Genomic DNA, 26,928 nt, shown 5'->3' with positions numbered 1-26,928 from the left:
AGTTTCTATTTCAATTTTTTTTATCCCGCCACTCTTATTTATTATACTCAAGGCAGGGAACAATATTCCTTCCTCATCTTATTTTCCCTACAACAACAACCCTGTGAGGTTGGTTGAGCTGAGAGAAAGGGACTGACCAAAATTCACCCAGGTGGCTTTCATGCCTAAAGTGGGACTAGAACTCACAGTCTCCAGGTTTCTCCATTAGCACCTTTACCACTGCCCCAAACTGGCTCTTTTTATTTTCCATTATTATTTTTATCTGCATAGTGGTAAGCAAATAAAATTGTTCTTTTTATAAACATTCTGAGAAAAGTCAAAACAAGAGCACTGTTAATACAAAGTAATTTTTTAAAAAAATCAAGCAGAAGAAAACATTCTTCTCCAGCAGCATAAATAATCCATCTGGAATTTACCTATAGGAAGTTATAATTTATAACTTAAACCTTAAATGTCATCAGAAGGTGTTATCAATCTTTTGTATCACAAAATGCATGATTTAAATTATATATTGTTACTTCTCATTTAAAAGAATTATTTTAACTAGACATGAATAGAATTGTCCTCCAATAAGAGTTAATCATGAATTTAAGGAATGCAGATTAATCTGTTGTTTCAAATGGGACAAACTTTATAGAAGAGGACATATTAGTAAATAGGACAGCAGATATGCCAGATTAGTTTTACTCATCTAATGAGAAGCAAGGTTATGTAGTGGTTGCAGGACTAGACTAGGACAGAGAAAATCTGTGTTCGAGTCCACCATCACCAATAAAACTTCAGTGAGTAATTTAAGCCAGTAATTTTCTCCTAGACAACCTTGCAAGGTCCTTAGGAATGGAGGAAGCATTACTGCATATACTTCCTTAAATTCATAAAGGAAGTGTAACAGAGGTGGGTTCTACTTACCTTTACTACCAGTTCGCAATGAGACCACATGCTTCACTCGCGTGCTTGCACATGTTTCGCTCGCATGCTTGCACAGATCATCCATGATAACGTCTGGGCAAGTGGGCGGAACCTCCCACCACTTTTACTACCGGTTCATAAGAACCGGACCAAACCGGGAGCAACCCACCACTGAAGTGTAAGCTATATCTCAAATAAATAAATAAATAAATAAATAAATAAATAAATAAATAAATAAATAAATAAATAAATAAATAAATAAATAAATAAATAAATAAATAAATAAATAAATAAATAGGCTTCTTCTTCCTCACATAGGAAGAAATACTTACTTCTGTTGCAACATCTCAACTTAAATGTTCCTTTCCCTCTTTCTTTTGCTATGTTGTTTTGCTAGTAAATGAATACATGAAAAACTAATTAGCCAATTAGCAAAACTTCACAAATCAACTAAGATATCTTTAGAGGGCTGAAAACCAAAACATGAATAGCATTGAGCTTTATTTCACATGAGAGCAGTTATACACTTCACTGACAAGAAAAGCTGCTTTGCTGCTTCAAAGTGTTTTCGGTGCCTTGCAATTTCCTAGAATGGGAAAGGAGAGGTTTTAGTGGAAATTTGATGGCCCTGATATTTCTATTTAAAAGGTGTTAATGGTAAAGTCTCAATATTGTAAGGCTTGCCCAGAAAATTGGCTTCTATGACCTTAGTACTTTCAAGCTCAGAAGTATCCTTAAGTAAATTCCTTTTGAAATACAAACGGTTTCCCTGTATTCTCTCCATATTCTCTCTATCTCTAGAGATGTCTTGTCTTGTTTTGTTTTTGTGATGTCTCAAGATGAGATCCATATTTGAAGTGCATGGTTAATGTGAATTAGTAAGGGCAAAATCCCATTGCTTTTTCCTGAGTGAACTGTGTTGGTGGGGCATTTTTAAAGCAATGTGTAAAAGACGTCTTTGGAGGAAATGGTTTTCAAACGGAATTGTGCATATACAGAATTTCAAAGAAAAGCAAAACATAATTCTAATAGTCTGGAGAAACAGACCAACACTGGCATCAAGGAAAAAGGGGCTGTCATGTTTAGCCTGCAAAACTGGGATGAAGGAGTTGATCATTTAAAAGTCCCCTGCTCCCTGAAAAACCAACTGAATGCCAAATGCTAACTTGTAAAATGCTGCTCTTTTATGGGGCTTTGTTTTCAAGTCAAAGCAGGCAGTTCGCATTCTTGTTGGGACTGCTGCAAATCCCTAGCTGTCAAGGGGTGTCAGGGAAAGAAAATACAATTCACAGTCACAGTAAGTAATGTCTACTTTTAGAGTGTGATCAAATACTAGCCTAGCTGTTTTAACTGATGCCAAGTGCAGCTATTAAGAGGTGCCCCTGTATGTCCTTCATTCATTTCCAATAAACTACATATGCTTCCCCCTCCTTATGTTCTCAAGAATGCATGAGGGGCTTGTTCTCTGTGCTCCTAAATGCAAATAGGGGAAATGATTACCGTTAAAATACTTCAAATGTCTTGGTTGAATTGGATTTTAATTCTTTTGATCAGCAACTTTACATTGTTAAGGAACCATATAGCTGTATGGCAAAAGGAACAAAGCTAGAACTACTACCTGGGTTGAAAAAAAATCTGTTATATGTTTCATCAATTAATGTATTGATCCATTTTTATACCTGCATAAAAATAATACTTTTGTGTGTTTGTGTGATATTCCATCTTCAAAGAAGCATTCAATTTCTTTGGCTACATAAGTGGAAATGCTTGGGCTATAGTAGTTGCTGCCATCTGCACGTTTTACATTTGTGTTTCTATTAAATAATAACCTCAAATTTTAGAAATTATTATTCTTGATCAATTAGCACTCTCTCAAAGCAGCTAAAGTTTTTTGGCTCCAGAAATATAACAGTGAGGCATATGATAAGCAGTAACAACAAAACTCCAGAGTGATAGTTGTAGAAATGACTGGATCCCACCTGATCAATAGTTTTCTCACAACTGATTCAAAAACAAGTTTGTGTAACTTTGTGCAGTTTAAGTATTTGTGCAAGGAGCCTACCCACATACAACATTATTGACAACCATAGATCAATGCTATTTTTTTATCTGTTTCCACCTACATACAGTAAATATTTTGACCCTCTTTTCACCTTTGGGGCATTTCAAGTAGTCAAAGCTATCACAGATGAACATACAAAGTTGTCAAGATTTTAATGGGTAGTTTTGAAAATGCCTTTCTTACCTTTGGGGTGTTCTTGGCTTCAGTTCTTTCTGAAAGGAAATTAAAATCATATTTTAAGATTAAACCATGCCTAAATTACATTCATTTATCTTGCCTTTAATGTTTTCAGTTTTTGTTTTACATCCCCAGTAACCTGCTTTACAATCATTACTGCTGGCCATATTTCTGTATTTTCTCGTTCCTTTTAAGAAATAGAAACCCATAACTTAATTAATGAATTAATTAAATATTACAGGTTTGTTTGTTTTTTGTTATTAAAGCAAGTCAGAGAAAAGACCATGTTCGATAATCTTTCTAACTCAGCCCTAGGAACAAGGCAGTGGCAAACCACTTCCAAAAATCTTGCCAAAAAAACAGCAGGCAGTCACCAAGAGACAAGATTGTCTCAAATGCATCAAAAACAAGGCTGGGCATGTTTCCCATATTGTTTGGAAAAACTGCTTCGGAATCTATGCAAACATAGGTCCTTTTTGTTACTCTTTAAAGCAGTCCAAAGTAAGAGGCAACCAGAGTGCTGATATTTTAATGCTTAACAAGTTGTCACACATTTCCTGAGGCCACCTTGTTTCTCAAAGTGCAGGCCCATAGCAACACTCTATCCCCGCAAAGTATTGTGCTCCAAATAGCTGAAATCAATGAACTGATTTTGAACAGCTTCATGCAGACTCCAATTACCTCTCCACGTCCGGCTTTCTGGAGATGCTGATTTGATGCGTATTCTATCAACGGAGGATTTATCTTCTTCCCGTTAGAGGAAGTTGTGATCTTTTTGTAGTTGATTAAGAGCAAGGGCAAGGTGATAATAGTAAAAAGTGACAAATTAACCCTTAAGCCAAATGCTTCCCATCGGGAGTTTAGAGCAAAGTATTCTGTTTGTATATAAATCCTAAGGAAACTATTATTTGCTTGAGTGGTGGCTAGGAGCAGAGCAGAGAGATTTATGAGTGAAAACTAACTATCTTTGGTAAAAGTTTAAATGTATGCAACATGAAATGTGACTTTTTGCACCGTTTGATGATAGGGCACAAAGAAAAAATATCTGCTGTGAATTCCACATGGTGTCAGGAAGGGCATCCAGCCAGTAAACGCTAGTTCCATCCAGTCACCCTGACTCTATCCTGAATTAAGGGATTAGAGGGTCATAAAAAGAGAGCTTTTATGTGATATAGAGCAGTGGTGAAATCCAATTATTTACTACTGGTTCTCTGGGCGTGGCTTGGTGGGCGTGGCTTGGTGGGCGTGGCAGGAGAAGGATACTGCAAAATCTCCATTCCCACCATTCCCTCCAAGGGAAGGATATTGCAAAATCCCCATTCCCACCCCACTCTGGGGCCAGCCAGAGGTGGTATTTGGCGGTTCTCCAAACTACTCAAAATTTCCCCTACCGGTTCTCCAGAACCTGTCAGAACCTGCTGGATTTCACCCCTGATATAGAGCAGTATTTCTCAAACTTAGCAACTTTAAGTTGTGTGGACTTCAACTTCCAAAATTCCACAGCCAGCATTTATACTGTAGAGAGGTAAAGGTGTTGTACCATTAGCAGGGAGACTTATGATGTGGTAGGGAACTGAGTGACTTTGGGCCAATTCAGCCCAGTCCAAATCAGTGCCAGGTTCTGCAACAGCAATAAACAAAATGCCTTATTGCATCATCCATTTTTACCTTCACCATAAGAACTAGTGAATGCTGTTTAAAAAGAAGCAGAAGGGAACAATCTCTAAGAAACCATTTCCAAACTATTTCATTTATATATAAGGTAAAGGTAAAGGTTGCCCTCGCACATATGTGCTAGTCATTCCCGACTCTAGGGGACAGTGCTCATCTCCGTTTCAAAGCTGAAGAGCCAGCGCTGTCTGAAGACGTCTCCGTGGTCATGTGACCGGCATGACTAAATGCCAAAGGTGCATGGAACGCTGTTACCTTCCCACCAAAGGTGGTCCCTATTTTTCTACTTGCATTTTTTATGCGCTTTTGAACTGCTAGGTTGGCAGAAGGTGGGACAAGTAACAGAAGCTCACCCCGTTACGTGGCATTAGGGATTCGAACCGCTGAACTGCCGATCTTTCAATCGACAAGTTCAGCATCTTAGCCACTGAGCCACCGTGTCCCACACTAATTTATATATAAGTCAATGTTAAAAAAAGGAGACAGGAGTTGAAACTATATAGTTCTCTGCTTTTTTCAAAGTTGTTGCATATGCCACCCAGAGTTGTTAGGAATTGGGCACCATATAGATATAATAAAACAATAATGATACAGTCAATAGTGCCCTGTTCTCCTTACATTGAGGAAGACTGCAGCCTTACTATCTTATTGGGCATAATCTTTTATTGCCCACAGCTGGATTCAAATTTAACTAGGCACATCTAGGTTTGTACTGTGCAAATAGCAATTCATCCAAATATCGTTATAGAAAGAAAAACATGTCTCCGTAGATAGTTTTGAATTGGCTTAGGGGAAAAGGATGAGAGCTAAAAGTGTTTAATTCTCTGTAGGATAGCTACAGATTAATACATCCTTAAACTGGAAGAAACTGACACTGGATCTCATGAAAAAGATGTGACTGAAGCCATCCTTATTTTGGAAAGGCTATTTATGGAGTGACTCTATCTAAAGTGGAATGTGGCTGTAGAATCTTTTCTCAGAATCAGCTTGTAAAAGATCTATTCACAAAATAAGCATATTGGTTTAAAGACAGAGAAATCACTTTTGGCTGTTTTGTTTAGCTCAACCTATGTGAAGACTGTCTCTTTAGAGCTTATAAGACAGGAAACATAACTGATGAGGAAAGGTGATAGCAAAAACAGCCAATAGAAATCAAATATAAATAAAATGCCTCCTTGTGTTCCGCTGACTCCTGGTGGCATCAGAGCGTGTGTGAGAGAGGGTAGTATGTGTGTGGTTTTTTTCCAGAAGTAGTTTGCCATTGTCTGCTTTCTGAAACTGAAAGAAAGTGACTAACCCAAGGTCATCCAGCTGGTTTTGTGTTTAATTCATGGTCTTCTAGTTTCTAGCCCAATGCCTTAACTACTTCGCCAAACTGACTCCCCTTTCTGACTTAATATATTCATACTTGCGATTACTGTCCCTAAAAGGTTTGCCTTGTTCTTGAAAGGCTAATTACCATAGAATTAACTCAGTGTAGAATCCCCATATCTTAAAGTCCTTTCAAGTAGAGAACTCTTTCAATACCAAAGCCGGGAGGGGCTGAACAAATATGCAGGAAGCAGAGCTAATTTTCGGAGTATAAGATGCTCCAGACTATAAGATGCACCTATCCTTTTTGGTGAGGAAAACAAGAAATCTGCCTCTGCCTCCCAGCAATTTTGCCTCATTGCAGCAAACAGCAAATAGCCTGTGTTACTTTCATTTTCGTTTTCAGCATAGCTTGATTAGCACAAGAAAAAAAAATCTGCTCCCAGCAATTTACCTCCTTGCAGCAAGCAGCAGAGGCCCATGCAAAACAGCTGAGAGTCGGGAGGCGGATCCAACAGACAATCAACTTGTGCTAATCAGGCTGTGCTGAAGCTGAAATGGGCTTTCTTCTTGCTGCTTGCTACAAGGAGGTAAATTGCTGGGAGGAAGAGGCCAAAGGGTGGGGGCCAGTGGGTGGGCGGGGCTACATTTGGTGTATAAGTTGCACCTAAATTTTCACCCCCTTTTAGGGGGGAAAAAGGTGCATCTTATACTCCGAAAAATACAGTATATAACCATTATACTGTAGGCTTCACCAAAGTTCTTCACCCTGGTTGTTGCCATGTGACAAGTTGAGCTCCCGTCACTTGGTCCAGCTCCTGCTCACAGTTAGGTTACTAGGTGGCTCAGTGGCTAAAACACTGAGCCTGTCGATCAGAAAGGTCGGCAGTTCGAATCCCTAGTACAGGTCTTCTGCATGAGCAGGGGGTTGGACTAGATGACCTCCAAGGTACCTTCCAACTCTGTTACTGTTAAGTTACTCAACAGTTCAAAAGCAGGAAACCACAAGTAGATAGATGGGTACCACTTAAGTGGGCAAGTTAATGGGGACATGAAAGGAGTCCCCAACTGGGTAATCCCTGGGCAACAGTATGTCACTGGCTAATCCTTCTAACCCAGAAGTGCTTTGGTGCTCTCAACACAACAACAGCAACCAAAGCTCTAGAGGGACACAGAACACAATGAGAATTTGGAAGTTGCCTATTCCTACCAGGAATTGAAAATCTATATGTTGTAGATAGACAAGGAAGTAATGAACTATGCCCATCACAACTGATAAGTCTGAACATAATAAATAATGGTTTTATAGTTGGCATCATCATAATTAACTACTTATCTGCAAACTCTAATTATAGTTATTGGAAATAAAAATTAGGAGTCCAAAGATATACTGTGTGACAAGCCAGTGAAATAAGTTTTGCAAGGAGAACAAAAACATCATGCAGTTCAGATAGTACACAGTCAAACAGCTGACTAGAATGAAAGATCGGGAAAAACAGTCTAGCTGTTGGTAGGTCAGGATTAAATGTAAAACAGTAGAAGCAACAAACTGAAGAAAGTGTATAACAATATTCAGGCTGAACTAAATGTATAACTGTACTTAATGTGCATGTTTTCAAAACAGCACCAAGAGCTAAGAGATTCACGGAATATGGTACACAGCAGTAGTGGGTTGCTACCGGTTCGCACCGGTTTGCGCGAACCATTGGCAAAAATTTGGCCAAGGTCATAGAACCAGTAGCAATGGCCGAATGGCCACGCCCCCGAACAGGTCGCCTGGTCACTCGCCCCGGCCGCCATGTTTGTTGCCACCATGTTCTTCGTGCACACGCATCCCATTGCCTTGCAAGTCCAATGGAATGCGCATGCGCAAAGAACATGGCGACAACGGCAGCAGCTTTTTCTGCCGGTACTTTTTGGAGGCCTGTGGAGAAAGCGGCTTGCAAAGAAGCCTTTTCTGAGGCTTCTTTGCCAGCCGCTTTCCAGCAGCGGCAGGACTCTGGACCAGCCGCTGCAGAAGGTAAGCAGGCGGTGGGGGGGGGAGGAAGTGGGGCTAGGGCCGGGGCCACTAAAGGAGAGCCAGGTGAAGGGAGGCCAGGTAACCACATGGTCGTGAAGCGGTCAGCCCCTTCCACTGCCACTGCTGCTGCTGCCTCTGCCTCTTCCTTCTCTCTGCGAGCAGAAGTCGTAGAGAAAAGGCAGTTGCTTTGGCAGGTGTTTCTCCATGCTGGAGCCATCCCCATGTGGTTGCCAAATCCAGCTGGCCTGCAAGGGAAGGGCATGGGAGATCGCAGCCCCAGAGCCCTCCCCATGTGGTTCCCAAAGCTGGCTTGTCTGCAAGGGAAGGGTGCGGGAGATCATTGGCCAGACTAGTGAGGTGGACAGGGGGCAGGCGGGCAGCCCTCAGGAGAGCGCTGTGCTGCGGTCTGTGCGCTCTGGGGCCTCCCACCCATCTCTGCTTCTGCAAGGCAGAAAGAAAGCTGTAAAAGTCTTCGCCTGTGCCCTCCTGGGACCCTGGTCTCGGCACCAATTCGAGCACATCCTCCACTGACAGCTAAGAGCCCAAAGCTGGTGGCACAAAGGCAGCCCATGCCTCCTGCTGCTTTGGGCTCAGAGATGTAAGCCACATCCAGGAAGCACTCCAGCGGAGAGAAGCTGCTGAAGTCAGCCCTAGCTAGGAATCTCAAATACGGATGAGAATGAACATTGTGTTGTAGCCAGCAGTAGATCAGCCCCCTGCGAACTCCATCTATCAAGGAGCCCAGCCAATCGCCAATCGCCAAGTCACCTGGATTTGACATTCCTAGCTGCAGTTTACTCGAGAGCACCATTGGCCGGGAGAGTTAGGGAGAAAGGCCAATGGTGCTCATGAGTAAACTGCAGAGGCAGCCGGCAGATCGCTGGCTTGCTTGCTTGGCTGATTGGTGCCCAGAGCTCGCAGGTAGCGAATGAAACCACTGCTTCCTGCCTCCGCGCATCGAGGAGGCCGAGCAGCAGCGGGAAGTGCACGGACCTCTTGAAATGCAGGAAGCAGCTGCCAGCGATGCCCTCAGGCAAAGATGTGAGTGGGGACCCCCCCTTAGGAGCCGCGAAACGCTCGCCACCCCTCTGCCACCAACAAGCGTCCTCCCACTGTGCTCCTCTTCCTCCTAACCATAAGCACTCACAAGCGACAAGAGATATTTTTGCAGGATTGCCCCCATTTGGTCTTCAGTATGTGGCTCATTGGCCTTCGGATGTCAGATTCCCATCACCCAGCACCAGTTCAGAGGTTCCTCCCACCCACCCCCCAGGACAGAGAGAGGGAGAGAAGGAGGGAAAGAGAGAGACACACACACACACAGAGGGGGAAAGAGAGAAACAAGACACAGAGAGAGTGGGGGAAATAGAGAGACAAGAGACAGACAGAGAGCAGGGGAAGAGAGAGATAGACACACAGAGGGGGGAAAGAGAGAGACAGACACATAGAAAGAGGTGAGAAAGAGAGAGAGGGAGAAAGAAAGAGATGAAAGAAAAAGATGAGAGAGGAGATGAGAAAGATGAGAAAGAGAGATAGGGAGAAAGAAAGAAAAAGATGAGAGAAATGAGAAAAAGAGAAAGAAGATGAGAGAGAGAGGGAGAAGAAATTGTTGGAAACTGGCAAAAAACATAGAAAACCTCAGTTACATGACTGTGTGGGATGTTGTAACTGGTCATAAGTGTGTGTGTGTGCGCGCGCACGTATGTGTGTCATGGCTGTCAAAATTCCAAAAACAGGTCAAGTAGCTCTGGGGAGGTTAGTCGTAAATTAGAACATTTGCTAAGCAACTGGCCATTAAGCAAGGATCACTTGTATTTGGTTTGCCTTAAGGATTCAGAGCTCTATGGAATCTGGTTTTCTTTGACCCTTTGGGGGATTGCAAAAGGTCCGGATGGGGGAATCCTCGTAGGGGGAACTAGGATCATGACCACCTAGCCATGCCCACCCAGTCACATGACTGCCAAGCTTCGCCCACCCAGTCACATGACCACCAAACCATGCCCATCAAATAAGCCACACCCACAGAACAGTAGTAAAAAAAATGGTACTCCCCACCGGTACACAGAGCTACTCTTTGTAGATAACGTAGGTCAGGTCCATATGGGATTTCGACTAGAATGTTCTCAGAGTGCCATCACATCACAACTCTCTACTTTGATCAGAACTATGAGAAGTGGTTCTCTTCACAGACAACTTTTTTGAAGACAATCTGAGATCTTTCAGATGGCAGCCTTCTGCTTTGGTCACCCCTCATCTTTTTCAGTTCAGAGACAGGGAGTTCCTCCCTGCCTCTCTGTCTCTGCTGGTCTTCAGTTTTCCCAGTTCAGTAATTCAAAGGATGGCTAAAGACAGCTCCCCAAGGAGTCTTAGATTCAAGTTGCTTCACAGAGGAGTTCAGTTCTTTTTCTCTGTGCTTTTCGTCACAGATGCTATTGGCAATTCTGTCATGAGAGATTGCAGTTTCAAGGGAGCAGTTCTCACCAGTACTTTGAAATGAGGACTAAAAGATATCTGTGTACTGTGGTCCTTTTTCTAATTTGCTCTCCCCCTCTCCATCCTGCAACCTGTATTCTTTCAATAAATATAATGATGTATAAATTGTGATCATAAATTTATGGTGTAATTTAATAATTTACTGAATTTACTGTATACCCCAACTTTGTCTCCCAAATTATGCTCAGCCTATTATAGAAATGTGTTGAAGCATAATTAACTGATGGATGGCATCTTGCATTTTGTTTAAGCTAACCCTATGTCTTTTGAGGCTTTTTTTTAACCTCTCCAATAGACTCAACAAAGTTTTCCTAAGCTATCTTGAAGTTATGTAGATATTCTTTAGATTATTATAGCAAGAATGGCAATTGTTCATTCTCTAAAATTAACCTCTTTATATTACATGTTTATTTCATAAGCATATATTCATATGCATAAATATCTACAATGAACCATGAGCTTTATATGTGGTATATACAGTATACTTTTCTGTTGTTCTGTAACCAAAGCTCTTAATTTTTGATCAGAAAGAATCATTTAACTTCATGTGCTCATTCCATTTCTCCCATTAAATCTTAAAATGCAAATTGTAGATTGTAGGCTTTTAAAAGTTCAGTTGCTGAAGCCTAATAGATAACTCTTTTCATAACATGCTGTTAATATAGTCTGCAACCGATTGTAAAGCTAATTTTAATAGTGTTTTGTGCCAGCATAATTTCTGATGCCAGGTTATTATGCCAAGCATGAACTTCAAATTGAACTCTGTATTTTAACCCACAGTCCATAATTTTGCATTGGGTTCTACAAGTTCCCTTTGGCTATGGCAGTTTGAATGCTTCCACTTTCAAGGATCTAAGCCATAAATGTTTATTAAAAGAATCTATAATGATATCATTTTTGTTATTTTTTTAATGGCTGCCTTGAGTATGTTGGATGACTGAACGCTGGTTGTTAATCATTAAGTACTCATGGTATAAAAACTGTTTGATAGTATTGCCATCTAGGGGGCTAAACTGGATTCTCCATACTGAAATAAACTGTAATTGAACAGGTGCTACTATTGACAATATGCGTATGTTTTTTCTTTAAAGCACACACGCTTCCCAGGCTTTTTATGAGAAAAGATATAGCTAAATAAGCATTTACAGTATATGTGTGTGTGTGTTTGAGTTAATTTCTTTATTCTCTTAATCTGTTCAGATCCCTGAGTTTTTAACTAATCATGGACTTTTTAAAACTATGTCCCCTGTCAGAAGGAAAATGTAATAACCTGTAGTATTGTAGCACTTTGTTTTACATGTCTATTAGTTATTAGTAATCTCTATTACCGAGAATCATGCTGTGGCTGCTATGCAAATCACATCTAATTTGAATCATCTTCAGGATTTGAAGAAAGATTTATTTGATTTGAGTATGCAATTCAAGGGCACAACAGTTTGATCCAAGCTAAAATTAGGATTAGATTTTTTTTAAAAAAAAACTGTCTATAAACTATAATGAGGAGGCACCAGAATGAAGACAGTCATTTTTGGCTCCATGTGATGAAGACATCACATCTGATAGATCCTTTGGAAACTATTGATCCTGCCAAGTACTATTTGAAATGCTCAAGGATTTTGCTGCAATGCCTTTTTGATGCAAAGATAGGAAAGGAGAGCACTGGTTTTGAGATGTCAGAAGTGTTAGTACAGCTGTTGGCAGCTTTGATTTCTTTGAAGGACTGACCTGTCATCACTGCCAGAGTACAGAACTGTGTCTTAGGTATATAGGTCCTCCTTTAACAACTACTTGTTCCATGGCTGTTAAACCTTACAACGGCACTGTATGAATGGTAGTTGCACTTCTGTTGGTTGCAGCATCCATGCAATCACGTGATTGTGATCTGGGCAATTGGTGCCCAGCCTGTCATTATGATGTCTCAGCATCCCATGGTCCAGTGAGGACAACCTATATTAGCAGAAATAGCAGACAGAGGCTGGCATAGTGAGATGCAATGGACAGAGAGAGGCAAGCTTCAGAAAACAAGAGGAGTTTTAGTTTGCCAGACCCATTTTCAACAAGTAGTAAATGTTTAGGCCACCACCTCTGAGTGTTGCCTTGAAATCCATTCAGTCATCCTCAGTCCTAGTCCCTGAACCTCAAAGTAAAGTGTGAAGCAAAGGGGGGGGCCTTGAGCCCCTAAATTGAGAGCTGAGCTGTGCATCCCAATCCCAATGTGTTTGCAAGACCAACAAAGAAGTTATTCCATGTGCATGGCTACAATAAAGAAAGAGAGAAGAAAATGAATGAAGGCCAAGTGCTAACCTTGCCTCTTTGGAGAGATACTGCTAGGCAGAGATCTTCATGAGATAAATAATAATAAATAGATAATAAATCTGATTAGCCAGATGTTCCTACCAATATCAGAGAACCTGCAACAGTCACATCACTCAAATTACTCTGCTTCCCCACACCAAGGATCTCCACATTTTCTATTCACTGTCCTGCTTCAGGGACCTGTGGACAGAACATAGTGGACTGCATACAGTTTTGAGATGCAAATACTTCCCTTGCAACTCACAGTGTAAAGGTTTTGGGAAGTAGACTCAAAAGACACAATGGTGCTGAAGCAACTACAATTTCCCCAAATTTCATTCTCACCAGAATGATGGGTCCCGCATTCTATAAATTAGCCCATTGAATTCCCCTGATTCAAATAATTGTTGCCCTATACGTTCCAGTTTTGTCCAATTGAAGGTTAGAAACAAACAAATATAAGAATTTTTAATAGTGTTTACATGTACTGTATAAATTACGAGCTAAGTAGATTTCAGCATTCTGAGTAGATATAGTCACAATGGGACTTTTAAGCCTTTGTTTTTCTTTGGTCAGTTTAACGATCTAGCTGGAGATTTTCCAGCTTGCTTTTGCTAATTAATTTCAAACTTGCCTTTTGAATTTTCCTTTCACTGTTTTTAGACCGCAGGCTTGGGACCTGCAGCACTTCCATTTTTTCCTCTTCATTGGAAATCAGAAGTGGCTTCAGCACTGTTTCTCCAAAGAGACAAGCAAAGGCAGCACTTGGAAAAAACAAATTTTGTTTTAGGTTTTAATTTGAGTTTCCTGGTTTATAATAATAACAACTCTTCCATGATTTTCAGTACAGTGAATTTTGAAGAAAATAAAAATAAATTGAGCAGTAACAAAAGAAGAGCAGCCTTGTCCCTAGACCTTAGATTGGGATCCTCGCCCTAGATATTAATAATAAAAATAAAATCTGTAAATCTCACTAGAAAATTCTTCCCCGGGAGCATTCTAGGATTGCAGTAAAGGAGAACTACACAGTTCTCTCTAAACTTTACCAAACTTAGTAGGTCTTTTGAATAAATGTGAATGGGATGAATTTAAACAAAAGTCCATTGACATCTGCATCTGATTGATGGAGTGCTTTTCACAAATTTAAGTCTTTTAGCTTAGGACTTTTTACTCATCTTTGCAATAAATGAAAAGCAAAAATTCCTATTTAGCCACCGCACCCCCTTGCATCCATCATTATTATTCTCACAGGGGCTTACCTTCTTCAACGAGGGAGGGGTAACGAATAATTGTCATTGAAAAGTATATTTGTAATCAGTCATGATGGGTTTTGAGCTTTAATATTCAAAATGGACATTCAAATGCTATGTTATATTTATCTAAAAGGGAAACTCATTGTTGTGGGAAAATAACTATTAAATATTTATTATGTAACTTTTAATATTTAAAAAAAGATTATTTTTCTGCAAAAAAGAGATTATTTTTTCATCTTGCCGCTTACCAGATATTTAAATATTTAGCAGCTTGGAAGTGTGGCTTTTAGCTACTTCACTAAAACCAAGAAATTGAGTCTTCTTTTTTTTAATGAACTAATCATAAGGGGATGTATCTAATCACCATCAAAGGAAAAGGTGTGTAAAGAATTCTAAATGCAAATATTATGAAACAGCTGAGATATTTTCTTTCAGTAGAAATGTGCCAGAATCAGTTTTGAATGGGCATTAAAAATGTCAGGAGACTCTTTGCTAAATGTCCCCAAGTAGTAACTCAAACATGTATGTCCATGAGCCTACCCAGTTGCCAAATGCACCCTAGAAAAGGCATGCTTCCTTTAAGGAGCTGCAAAGAGGTATAGTGAGGCTGCTCATACAGGATTCAAAGCATCCTTACTCACTTTGGTTTCAAATACTGAACATATCTGGCCTGGACTTTCAGAGATCCATCCAGGGGTGGGACTCAGCCTATTTGGTCCAGTTCGGGCTCTGACGATCAGCTGAGAGCAACCGGTTTGCTCCGACTGCCAGCTGGGCCCGCCCATCCACCCTTGCGATATATCTACCTATATTTCATTTGTTTGAAGCCCAGTTGATCAATGTGGCAAAGCAGATTGCCACACCTCAGCTGTTTCACTCACTGGGGCTAGTGGAAGGTAACTTTTAATGGTGTTTTGAAATAGACTGTGCACATGCACGCAGTGCATGATTGGCTGGCATGCAGGCAAAGAGAGTATGTGTGCATGAAGCGCGCATGAAGCAAACTGGTTGTTACACCAGTTGAATCCCACCACTGGGTCCATTTCTTAGGTTTGCAAAAGAGGGCCTTCTCTCACTTCCTTGGGAACTGTACCATATCGTCTGCAAAAGAAAGTGAGACCTTCTTCAGCCAAGTCATTTAAGTCGGTCTAATAATTGATTGACTGATAATGTGTCGTCAAGTTGGTGTTAACTCTTAGCAACCACATGGATCAATTTCATTTGTCAGTGATCAATGATCTGTCCCTAACCTGATTCTTTAGATCTCCCAGTGGAGTTGAATAGTATTTTAACCATTTTTAGTCAGCTTTTAGATGTTTACATTTTAATTTTGGGGGTTTACTCATATTAAAAAAAAAATCCAGGAAGCATAGACTGTAATGGGAGAAGAGAAAAATTACGTAGCATGGATGGTGGGAGAGAATAGTAAAACAGAAGGGCTTTTTTGTTATGACAAAAAAGTGCATTTTTGACCCAAGACCTACAGACATTAGTGGAGTCCATTCAATATCACTGTACATGTTTATGAGAGTACATTGTAATCGATCTTGTAAAAATTACTTCCACAAAAACTCTTTTATGTATCTAGTTGATAGTGTAAGATATTTTTTGTAAATGCTCAATCTTCAGGCAAATCACATACAAAACTCACAAATTTGTCTCTTTCATCTACAGGGAGAGATGTATCAAACTTACTTGTTTGGTTTGGAGCCATATACAACCTACTACATTCATATTGCTGCTGTCAATAACGCTGGACAAGTTGCTAGTCCATGGACTTCAGTGCGCACCCTAGAGGCTTCTCCGAGTGGCCTAAGCAACTTTACAGTGGACAAGAAAGAGAATGGCAGGGCATTATTACTCAGATGGGCAGAGCCTTCCAAGCCCAATGGTAACATTAAGGTAATTGAATCTTATTTCATCAAGGTGGAACGGAAACATTGTGGAGAAAGTCATGATGTAAAAGCCATTAATGCTCTAGTATATTATGAATGTTTTAATTTGCAATACTGCAAACCTTTAATATAGAACTTCATGAGTACTCTCAATTGTAGTTCACTTATAATATAGTGATAGACTATACAATGGCATCTTTTCTACTCCTCATTAATTGGTTTCAAGAGTTGCAATGAGTATCAAAAATGATGAGAGCCAAACAAATTTTTCCTATAAGAAATAATAGTGAATCACAAGGCAGTCGACACCGACAAGTTCTAGCTTGTGCTTTGAGTACCAAACAAATGATGAGTATCGGATAAAATGTTCATATCAAAATGCATTGAGTACCAAATTCAATGACTTTCAAAGCAGTTGAGTACCAAGGAACTACTGTAATTTATTCTAAATGAGACTATTCTAGAAGACTACCCAGAAATTTCAGCTGAATTAAACAAAATGCAGCTGGTCAGTTGTAGTACTGCCTTATCACACTGTTGCTGCAGGAGCTGCTGGTTGTAGGTGAATTCAAGAGTTATTCAGGGTGCCAGTCATTACTTTTAAAGCTATATATAGAGGCTGCCTTTCCCAAATCAATTCGGCCTTCCTGATCTAGATTGTCCAAATTCTTCACTTACTTGGGGGTACTGTGGAAGGAGGCCTGATGGTGGGAATTCTTTGTGGGAATCCTTTGCCTATTGAGTAACTTGCTACAAAAAGCAGGGGATTTCATGGACTTCATGAAGACTGGTGAAAATGTGGCTCTTCTGGGATGTTTTAGAGATTGGCTTGAGTCATCAATACTGAGAATAGTTTTAAAATTATTGTAATTTTTAGAATTAATGTTATCCTGGAATATTTATTATTGTTTTATTTGAATATGTAACTGCCTAGAATTTATTAAGGATGGGGGATGATAGGTAATAACTCAATAAACAAGCAAGATCTCAGTCTTTTCTTGATAGTGAGCAGCTTTATTGGGCATTTTTTGACAAACTCACAACTTACTTTTTGCTTGACACTTTACCATCTCTCTCCCCTTCCATAAACTCCACTCATTACCCCAAAGGCAACTGGACTTCCTTTGTTTTTCCTTGGAGACATTTTGCTTCTTATCCTAGAAGCTTCTTGGATGATTAGTGAGACATCTTCAAGGAAAAATAAAGAAAGTTCAGTTGCCTTTTGACAAGGCACCTTTGGGATAACCATGACCTGGATGACTGAGAATCTCCACAGACTTCCAGTCATTACACTTACGGTAAAATAATCATCTGTAGGATTTAAAGACTTACCAGTTTTAGTTTTATTATACAGTAAGTGAAGTGGGCTTATGATATAATAAAATATGTTAGCCTTACATCCGTGAATATCAGAGGTGGGTTTCAGCAGGTTCTGACCAGTTCTGGAGAACCGGTAGCGGAAATTTTTAGTTCGGAGAACTGGTAGTAAAAATTCTGACTGGCCCGGCCCCCATCTATTCTCTGCCTCCTGAGGCCCAACTGATCGGGAGGAAATGGAAATTTTATAGTATCCTTCCCCTGCCACGCCCACCAAGCCATGCCCACCAAGCCACGCCCACCAAGCCATGCCACGTCCACCAAGCCATGCCCACAGAACCGGTAATAAAAAGTTTTGAAACCCACCACTGGTGAATATGTCCTGTTCTGGGAAGCATCTCCAGGATATTTTCTGCTGGTATTTGGGTGGGGTTTTTTTTGCTTCTCCCCTCTGCTGGTCAGGAAGGAGATATTGTATTATTTTACACTTTTCACTAGAGGCTTTCATTTTAAAATAAAGAGGACATTGTTAAAGTATACTTTTTAAAAAATACTTATTGAAAATATGTGATTGCTTTTCGCACCTTATCTTAGAGATTTTTCACACTCCTTTACAATGGTCATGTAAAACCTTAACCCCAGCCCTTTTCTTGACTTAAAAATCAAGACTTTATTTAAAAATCTATCTATCCATCCATAATTAAATCAGACTGAGCTAAGTGGATCCTTCTTAGAGCTTCTCAGTACCATCAATATAAGACATTTTCATGTCTTTCTTCTAAGCAACAGGATAGTGATTCATCTGAAAGGTCAAATACTGAGCTTTCCAGTATCCTCAAAAATAATCCAAATCTAATGCTTAGACCGTTAACTTTTGATTGATATGTACATCTTGATTTTCCTCAGTGAGTCCTTCAGTTTTCAGTATTAAAATAATGTTGAGTTCATAACGTAAGCATTCTGAGCCTGATGAATCTAGTACTTAAGGTACTGGCCCTTGAATGGGAAAACCCAAGTTGTAGCCCTGTCTTAGGCACAAAGCTATCTGGGTGATTTGGTGTTAGTCACTCTCTCTCAGCCCTTGGAAGAAGGCAATGGCAAATCACATCTGAAAGTGTTGACAAGAAAGAACTAGACTACAGGAATTAACACTAGCTCAACAGTGCCTGCATATAACATATGCACAAAAGTGAGCACAGTAAAACTTTTTTCCCAAAGAAAAGAGAGGTAGGAAGGAGGATAAGCATCAAACTGAACACTTTCTTCATGCTTTTTATTATGCCTGCTGGATCTTTAATAAACTCCCTGTTTTTACAATATCCAAAGAGCAGCAGGGATGGGCTGCCAATGGAGCCTATGAAAAGTTATTATATCTATTTGGGGGGTTGTAATAGGTTTAAAAAGTTGTCTGAGGAGGCCACTAATGGCCTTGCTGCTAATGTATGGATATTGTCTTTCCTTTCAGATTTATAATGTTTTCAATGATGGTAATCTAGAATATAGTGGTTTGTCTCGTCAGTTCCTCTTCAGACGTCTTGAGCCCTTCACTGAATACACTCTCCTTCTTGAAGCTTGTACAGCAGCTGGTTGCACTCGCTCTTCACCGCAGCAAATTTGGACAGATGCAGCTCCTCCTGCTTCTCAAATGGCTCCTGTAATCCATTTGGTGAATGCAACCAGCATTGAACTGAGCTGGTCTGAGCCAATTAATTCAAATGGAAAAATAATGCGCTATGAAGTTATTCACAGACACACCAAAGAAAATGCTTCAGGGGAAAATAGCACAACAGAAGAAGAGAACATTGTTTTCACAGAATATAACACTGGGAGTAATGTATTTGTATATCATGCTCAGCATTTGCAGCCGTGGACTACATATGAATATAAAATACGTGCCTGGAATTCAGCAGGCTACACTGATAGTGCTTGGTCTGCTGCAAAAACCAGCCAAGCTTCCCCAGAAGGCATGGCTGCTCCCATGTTAACTTATATCCCTCAAAATCCCAGCAAAATATGGATTTCATGGTCATTCCCAGAAAAAAGCAATGGTGTTCTGCTGTCATATAAGCTCCAAAGAAATGATGTTCCCTATCCTTTTAGCTTTGATGCTTCAACCTTCAATTACACTGATGAAGGCTTGCTTCCATATACAGAGTACAATTATGTAATAACTGCTTGTACCCTGGGAGGGTGCTGCTCTAGTGACCATTCCAGAATACAGACCTTAGAGGCAGCCCCAGCAATAGTCAGCCCTCCTGCTCTAGAAGGTATACATTCCACCCAGATTAATGTATCTTGGTCGCCACCCCAAATTCAAAATGGTGAAATCATAAAGTACATTTTAAAGCTGAATGGTGAAGAACAATATGTTGGAAAGAGTTTATTCACGACCGTAGTAAATCTACAACCTTATACTAAATATGACATCAAATTGGTTGCATGTACCAATGGAGGCTGCACTGTTAGTGCATCCCAGTCTGCTTGGACAATGGAAGCCCCTCCTCTTAACTTAGATCCCCCTAAGTTACTACTGACAGATTCAGAATCTCTAGAAATTACATGGAAAGCGCCCAATAATCCAAATGGTAAAATCCAGATTTATGAGCTAAGGAGGAATGGATTGCTGGTCTATTCAGGTCTAGATAGACACTATAAGGACTTCATGTTAACTCCCGGAATAGAATACATCTATACTGTTACTGCAAACAACAGCCAAGGGAGTGTCACCAGTCAGATAGCCAAGATAAGAACCGATCCTTCTGCCCCATCTGGAATGTCTCCACCTCTGTTGCACCCATGGACCTCACAGACAATTTTGGTTATTTGGGATCCTCCAGCAAAGGTTAATGGTAACCTGATCAATTATACTATCATTCTTCGGGAGCCTATTAAATCACAAAAGAAAGTGATTTATCTGGATTCATTCCACAATTCTTTTGGAAGACGGTCTTACAATTTAACAGAACTAAAACCCTATCACAGGTATGTTGTAAGCATATGCTGTAATGAGTAAATGAGAAAAGAATTCTTGTACTTTAGAACATAAATTGATTTCCCAAGGCATACGATTAGCTCAATGCATCCATGAAAAAGCTGGGAGGTGCATGCATATTAGTTTGTCCATTGTAAGAATTGTTGACTAAATTTACTTAGTCAATTGGGTTGTTTTTTTCTTTTATAGCTAGCCTTTGCCAATCAAATTTTATATTTCTAACAAATTTAATGTTGTGTTCTTTTCTGCCCAGATGAGAGTATCCCAGTATTTTCAATTAATGTGATTAGATTCTTATTCACCGAAAGATCTTAAATTACAGTCCAGTCTTTTTAAAGAAATGCATTTATTCTTTGTTTGAATGTCTGCAAACATATGCATTTTATGTCACCTTTATATATAGTGCAAAGCCTAGATTCTACTGCCTAATTTCTGGTTTGTGTTTGTAAAGGTATGAAGTACAAGTACAAGCCTGCAGTCTTCTGGGCTGCACTCACAGTGAATGGTCATCCGTACAAACTCTTGAAGCACCCCCTGAAATACAGCCAGCTCCTTTCATAGATGTCCAGTCAAGTCCTGATGGATTTCAGACTGTTCTTTCCATTGTATGGAATGGCCCAAAGCAACCAAATGGAGACATCTTACATTATGAGCTTTATCGAAGACAGCCGGTACCCAATCAACACAATGTCAGCCTTGTTTATAATGGTTCATCCACTTCATTTAAAGATGACACACTCTTGCCTTTCACCGAATATGAATATCAGGTATGAAAATGGGAGATTACTGTGAAAATTTCTCGGCATCTCACTGAGAAATTCTCTTGATCAAATGGTTAATGTATAGTATCTTAGCAATGGTCTAAGAACTGTTAGGGATCACAGTGCTTTGAGATGGCATAGCAATTCCTCTTTATACATGAGCTTGTTTTGTGATATAGCGAAGCTGACAGATTCCCGGGGGCATGATGCTGAATGGATATGAGTGCCTTCTACTCCAGTTCTGATGCAGATGTAACTCTTTTCTGCACAGGGTCTAGACATATACAAATTGGGGGAGGGAGGAAGTTTGTATCTATTTCTCTGTCTTTTCTTGTTGGTTGACTTAGTCCCCATAAGGAATACTTCAGTTAGCATATTATCTGAGTGATATAGCATATCCAGAGGCCTCTTAGATTTGTCAAAACCAAGAGGCAGCAATGGTTGCTTAATTTCAGTAATTATTCCTAGTGTCTTTTGAGCTGGATAAATTGGGACCTTGGGAACTTGGATATGTTTTTTCACCAAAACCTTTTGGATGCCTCTTGTGATTCTGCATAGTTACATGTGAGATATAGATGGCTGCACATGGCAAGTTTCAGAGGAATGCTTGACATCATGGGAAAGCCTGTGTTTCATCACTGAGGATGGCTCTTCGATTATTTGATTTCCTATTTCTGTTGATGCCATTTTCTTTGAGCTTCGACAAGTTAACAATGAGAGAACTGCTAGAATGCTTTCTGGAATTCATTATTCACATTAGAGGCTGGAATCTCTCTCTGAGAGAGAGAGAGAGAATATATACTTAAATTGATGGGTTTTATGCAGTTGTAGCAAACACATGAAGGCAGCAAAACCAGAAGTTTTATGAAATCTTGGCAAACTGTAAGCTGACTGAGGGGATCTAAGTGATATTTACATATTTTCCAATTGGCCCTATTTTTCCTAATCTCCGACACTGTGGCTAATAGTTATGACAATCTCTGACCTTTTAAGCTAATAATGTGTTTTCTTTGGAAAGTGTTATTAGTATATATTCAGCCTTCTAGTTTTAATTATTCAAATGATAGGAATCTGGATATTTCTTCTAGCATGCTTCCTTTTAAAAGCATTTACCCGAGCTGTAACACTCTGTATCAAGGACAACCTATCATTTTGCACAAAGCTGTTCCCGGATGTTACTTTGAACAATAAAGTAAGGCCATATTTAGAAGAGATTTACATTTTTCAAATTTAGATTTAAGCAAAAGTGCAACAATCTACTTTGCTTCCGAATTACTTGCAAATTCTTATTGCAATTAAACCCATTCTTTTCAAAGATTTCACTCAGATTTAGATTTTACTAAAATGACTATCAAATATTCTGAACTTGCCGGTAATTGGGGAGGGTCGTGGAAATGCATGTTCACATGTTATGCAGAAATATGCAGTTTGGTTGCATTGTATGGCATCCATAAAGTTAGATTTCAGCTGAAACCACCAGCAACTCTGAATAAGAATTCAAATAAACTGTAAGCCATTGCTCACTTATTTTTGTTTTGCTTGTTTTATTAATCAAGTCTTTATTAATAGCTACTTTGAAATTAGTCAGTGACGCACTAAGCCATATATGTTAGCAATTATCAGTTTTATCCTGAAATGGAGAAGGTGTCTAGGTGAAAGAAAAAAAGTATGCCTGCATTCTTCTTTCACAGATGTCATATGTAGCATCCCTCAGGGAGCTATTCTTACACTTACTATTGTTGACAATATATTTATATTGCTTGTGAGACATCTAATTCATAAGTGTAGGAATTGACTTTTGATGAAACTCAGATTTATTTTTCATTAAGTATCATATTGATTATTCTGCATCTGTCTCAGAGCCATGTTTGTTGGCTATAAAGTTTTAAACGCAAGTAAATTTCCTGAAATGGAAAGAAGGCCTTTAAAAAAAATGCTGTCTGTCTTCAGAGTCTAGCTTGATGGTTCTGACATTAACAATACAACTAAGGTCGGAAATGATAGTATTTTTTCTTCTTTTTATTTCTGAAGCTTTAACAAACCCTTTAATCTAGGGCAGCATGAGAAAGATTTTAGGATGGAACAATTTTTTTCACACTAAAGACCCCAGGTTAGAAAGGAGAGATGGACCAAACACTAGGCAACATGGTGGTCATTTCAACAACATTAATTGGAACGAAAGGAATCCTGACAGAATTTGGCATTTACTCCAGGAAATCATACTTGCAGATAAATTATTCAAAAACTAAGGTGACAGTATCTACTAAAAGACCAAAGAGACATAGATGGGCACTAGATTGTAAGTAGATAGAACAAGTGAGGTCATTTAAGTGTTGGGTATTGAGTTTACTGAAATGCTATCATGGAAAACTCATATAGTAGCAATAAGAACAATGGCCATGAAATAAATGAGAATCATTTGTTCTTTCTTCACTCAAAGATACAGGTATGTAAGCTTAAGTATCATTTTTTTAAAGATGGGCAAGGAATGTCATATTATTTGCAACGTCTTACATCCCATTCTCTGAGACAAGCTTTCACAGAACTTTGTTTTCAAATAATACCAATAGCCTCTTTGGATAGAAGAGATGGGTGTGGTGGCTGTGACTTGGTGGATGTAGCAGGGGAAGGAAGGATACTGCAAAATCTCCATTCCCACCCCACTTTGGGGCCAGCCAGAGGTGGTATTTGCCGGTTCTCCAAACTATTCAAAATTTCTGCTACTGGTTCTCCGAACTGCTCAAAATTTCCGCTATCAGTTCTCCAGAACCTGTCAGAACCTGCTGGATTTCATAAAAGCTCTTTATGCTTTGCTGACTCCTAATTGATCTTTAGTCAAGTTGATTTCCAATTGGTGTAGCTTAGTGAGGGCTGGTCTCTATGAAACATCAGAGAGAAGCAGAAGCAGAGATGGGAGAAAATAAATCTCAACAAAAACACCCATTTTTGTTTATCTTTACCCTTTTCAAAGCTTTGTACAATAATGAAGTTGGTGATTAATCTTTGCACAATTGCTTAAGTAAATAAAAGTCCCTGTTTAATTATGATAAATTCATACATACAGATACAGTAGTTATGAGCCTGCTAATTCTTCATTAGGGCAAGACCTCTTGGGTTGTTTGTTTCTGACGTACCCGAACACAGTGATAGGCCTGTCTTTTAAAAAGACATTACTGTGAGTGCCATGGGAGTCTATACATCCCCTGGCTGTAATGTAAATTGATATGGTTTCCTTGATTGTATCTTTTTATTTATACCGCATAATTTATGAGCTCTGAAAAGCAAACTAAAATGAGTGATGACTAACTACAGCCAAAGTAATAAATCAGCAGCCTGAAAGAAGTAGTGATTTTGATCGAATCTATTGAATTAACTGTTGCCCTTAGTCAGTGCAGGTATTGGAAAGACCTTTTAATATCTGCTTATCTCTCTCCTGGGAGTGTTTTAACTATCTCATTATGTACCAATAGGAACAAATTATTAAATTGTCTGTCTTTTGGAGGTAAACATCCATGTTAGTTATGGATGCAATGAAATATTTAAAAGGAACCAAAGTTGTCTGAAGCTTTTATTTATTTTTTATATTTTTTAAAAAATATGTGTTTTTATCCCTCTGTCACAAAATCAACCAATTGTAGAAACTGTTTTTTAAGGTTTTTGTTTGTTTGTTTGTTTTCATGTAGCTTTTATGTCCAGAGTTCAGTCACCAGATTTTATTGTCTGACAGACAAAAGTTTTCTATTCTTTTATCCAAAAAACTTAGCAGGATTAGATACTGAAATATGGAAAGTTTTAATTACAAGGCAATCTTGTTTAAATAGAGGGACATTAACCACAAGAAGATAATCTACAATAATTTGGATACAGTGAACATGCTTACCATGTCACCTTCATCCATAAATGTTCCAGTTGATGCCATTGTTTAGAAAGGTGAATGATTTGATTCCTCTGAATTTATATTAATAATTGAATGTGTATGATACTTGAATATTACACTTTTGTTTCTGAGTCTGGAAATTGTATGAAAAGGTTTCATTTTTAGTAACTTTTAACTTAGCTAATATTGCAATGGTATGTTCTCATGATCTGGAACTGCCTTTTACAGTGACAGTGATTTTGTCAATGCTGATGGAATTCAGATGATGCTCCAGTTGTTTTGGGATTGCCCCCAAGGTACCTTTTACTATATCAAAGTAATGTCTCACTGGGAGTCCTATTATTACTATGGTTCATCACACAGCCAGCCAGATGTTTAGACTGGATTTGGCATTTTTACCCACCTATCGAGTCCTTCCCAAGGACCTGGGATAGACAAATGTTTGATTTATGAAATTAAAGATATCATCTTAGAATGTAAACTGTTCAAAGGAAAGCTGTCTTTTGCAATTATTATTCCTCCTCCTCTTCCTCTTCCTCCTTCCAACATATAATTAATTTTCTTGTACTCTACTTTCAGTCTCAGACAGTGTATAAGCATACTGTATAAGTCACACAATTTACTTAAGAGTCAACAATTCCAAAGAAACAGTATGATCCCTGAACTTTTTTTAAAAAAAAAGATGGCCATCTTCTTGTAATTAAATAGTCTTATGACTTTAACAGAATACTTTAAATATGTCTTTCAGGCATCAGTTGCATAGCTGAGGAAACTAAAATTGGTTTCTTTTCTTGAATCTTCTAGCACCAATGGTCTACTAGAGGCTTCTTGGTTGCAGTTGAAGCTAGATCCACAGTAACAAGGTCCATTACATAGTTAAAAATCTTCATTTACGAAAGTATTTAGGACCTTTGGCTTCCTTTGCAACTTGGAATAAATTTAAATTTTACAGCAGAAAACTAGGAGATAGTGTAAGAGCAAGTTTTAGTACAGTTAGAACTGCTCAACATGAAAGCTTACTAAGGAATAGTTAATACTCAAAATCACACAGACAGTCCCCTTGTATTGCCATTTAGATCTATCATTCTGATTGATCACTGTGTGTTTCACTATTATTGAGTCTAATTTAACCCTATATATTCACACATCCATCTATTCCATCTATTGCACCTGACATTCTACAAATTACTTACTCATGCAAATCATGACCTCAGTCAACCTTTTATGATATTCGTGTTTAATTATACAAATGGTCTTTGATAAATAAGATTAAACATCCTCCCATATGTTTATTCTCTCCTTGATGAAAGTAAAATTTAATTTTCATGCAGATTTGTTGCAGGTCTTGTTTAATAACTGCTGAGTTTCATATAGTGTGCAGATCACCCTGCTTTTGTGAAGCTGACAAAAAAAAAGCCATCTCCAAAGAAGAGCTTTGAACTAGACACTTTCTTAGCTATTACATCTTGGAATCCTTTCTATGTGCATTGATTAAGATAATATCATAAAATACTTGCAAAACCTTAGTAAAGATTGTATCTTAGGCAATACATTTGTTGCTTTATTATCAGTTTAGCTTATAGCAATCAAATTATTACATGTTCAGTATAATCAGCTGAAGATGAATAAACAAAATACTAAGAGTAGGCTGAATATATTGATTTGCTAAGTACACACTGATATTCATGAAGCTTTTAACACATATTATTTATACGTTTATTATATTTAAATGTTAATAACATGGATAAGTTTGATTCATGGGTGCAGTCCAGGGTCCTTAACATTTCACTTACAACTAGTTCCAGTTCTCTTATGATCTCCATAGATTTTTTATTACTGCAGGCACTCTAGACTGAATATGTTATGCTACTAAAGGAGGGTTGTGACTTGAGCTG

The 26,928-nt window shown here is 38.9% G+C and overlaps 1 protein-coding gene across 1 annotated transcript in view; it reads left to right on the top strand.

Moving 5' to 3' along the window:
• USH2A (usherin) overlaps positions 1 to 26,928 on the top strand; it is a 474,981-nt gene that overhangs the window by 428,656 nt on the left and 19,397 nt on the right. The window contains exons 60-62 of the mRNA XM_070957393.1: positions 15,866 to 16,093; positions 18,869 to 20,385; positions 20,847 to 21,162. Of these exons, the coding sequence (XP_070813494.1) occupies positions 15,866 to 16,093; positions 18,869 to 20,385; positions 20,847 to 21,162 (2,061 nt within the window). The remainder of the gene's footprint in view (positions 1 to 15,865; positions 16,094 to 18,868; positions 20,386 to 20,846; positions 21,163 to 26,928) is intronic.

This window comes from Pituophis catenifer, unplaced genomic scaffold (assembly GCF_029215685.1).
Source record: "Pituophis catenifer annectens isolate HBS135680 unplaced genomic scaffold, rPitCat1.0.hap2 SCAF_1, whole genome shotgun sequence".
Taxonomy (NCBI): domain Eukaryota; kingdom Metazoa; phylum Chordata; class Lepidosauria; order Squamata; family Colubridae; genus Pituophis; species Pituophis catenifer.
The sequence above is the reverse complement of the archived record's forward strand: the minus strand, read 5'-3'. Positions and strand labels throughout refer to the sequence as shown.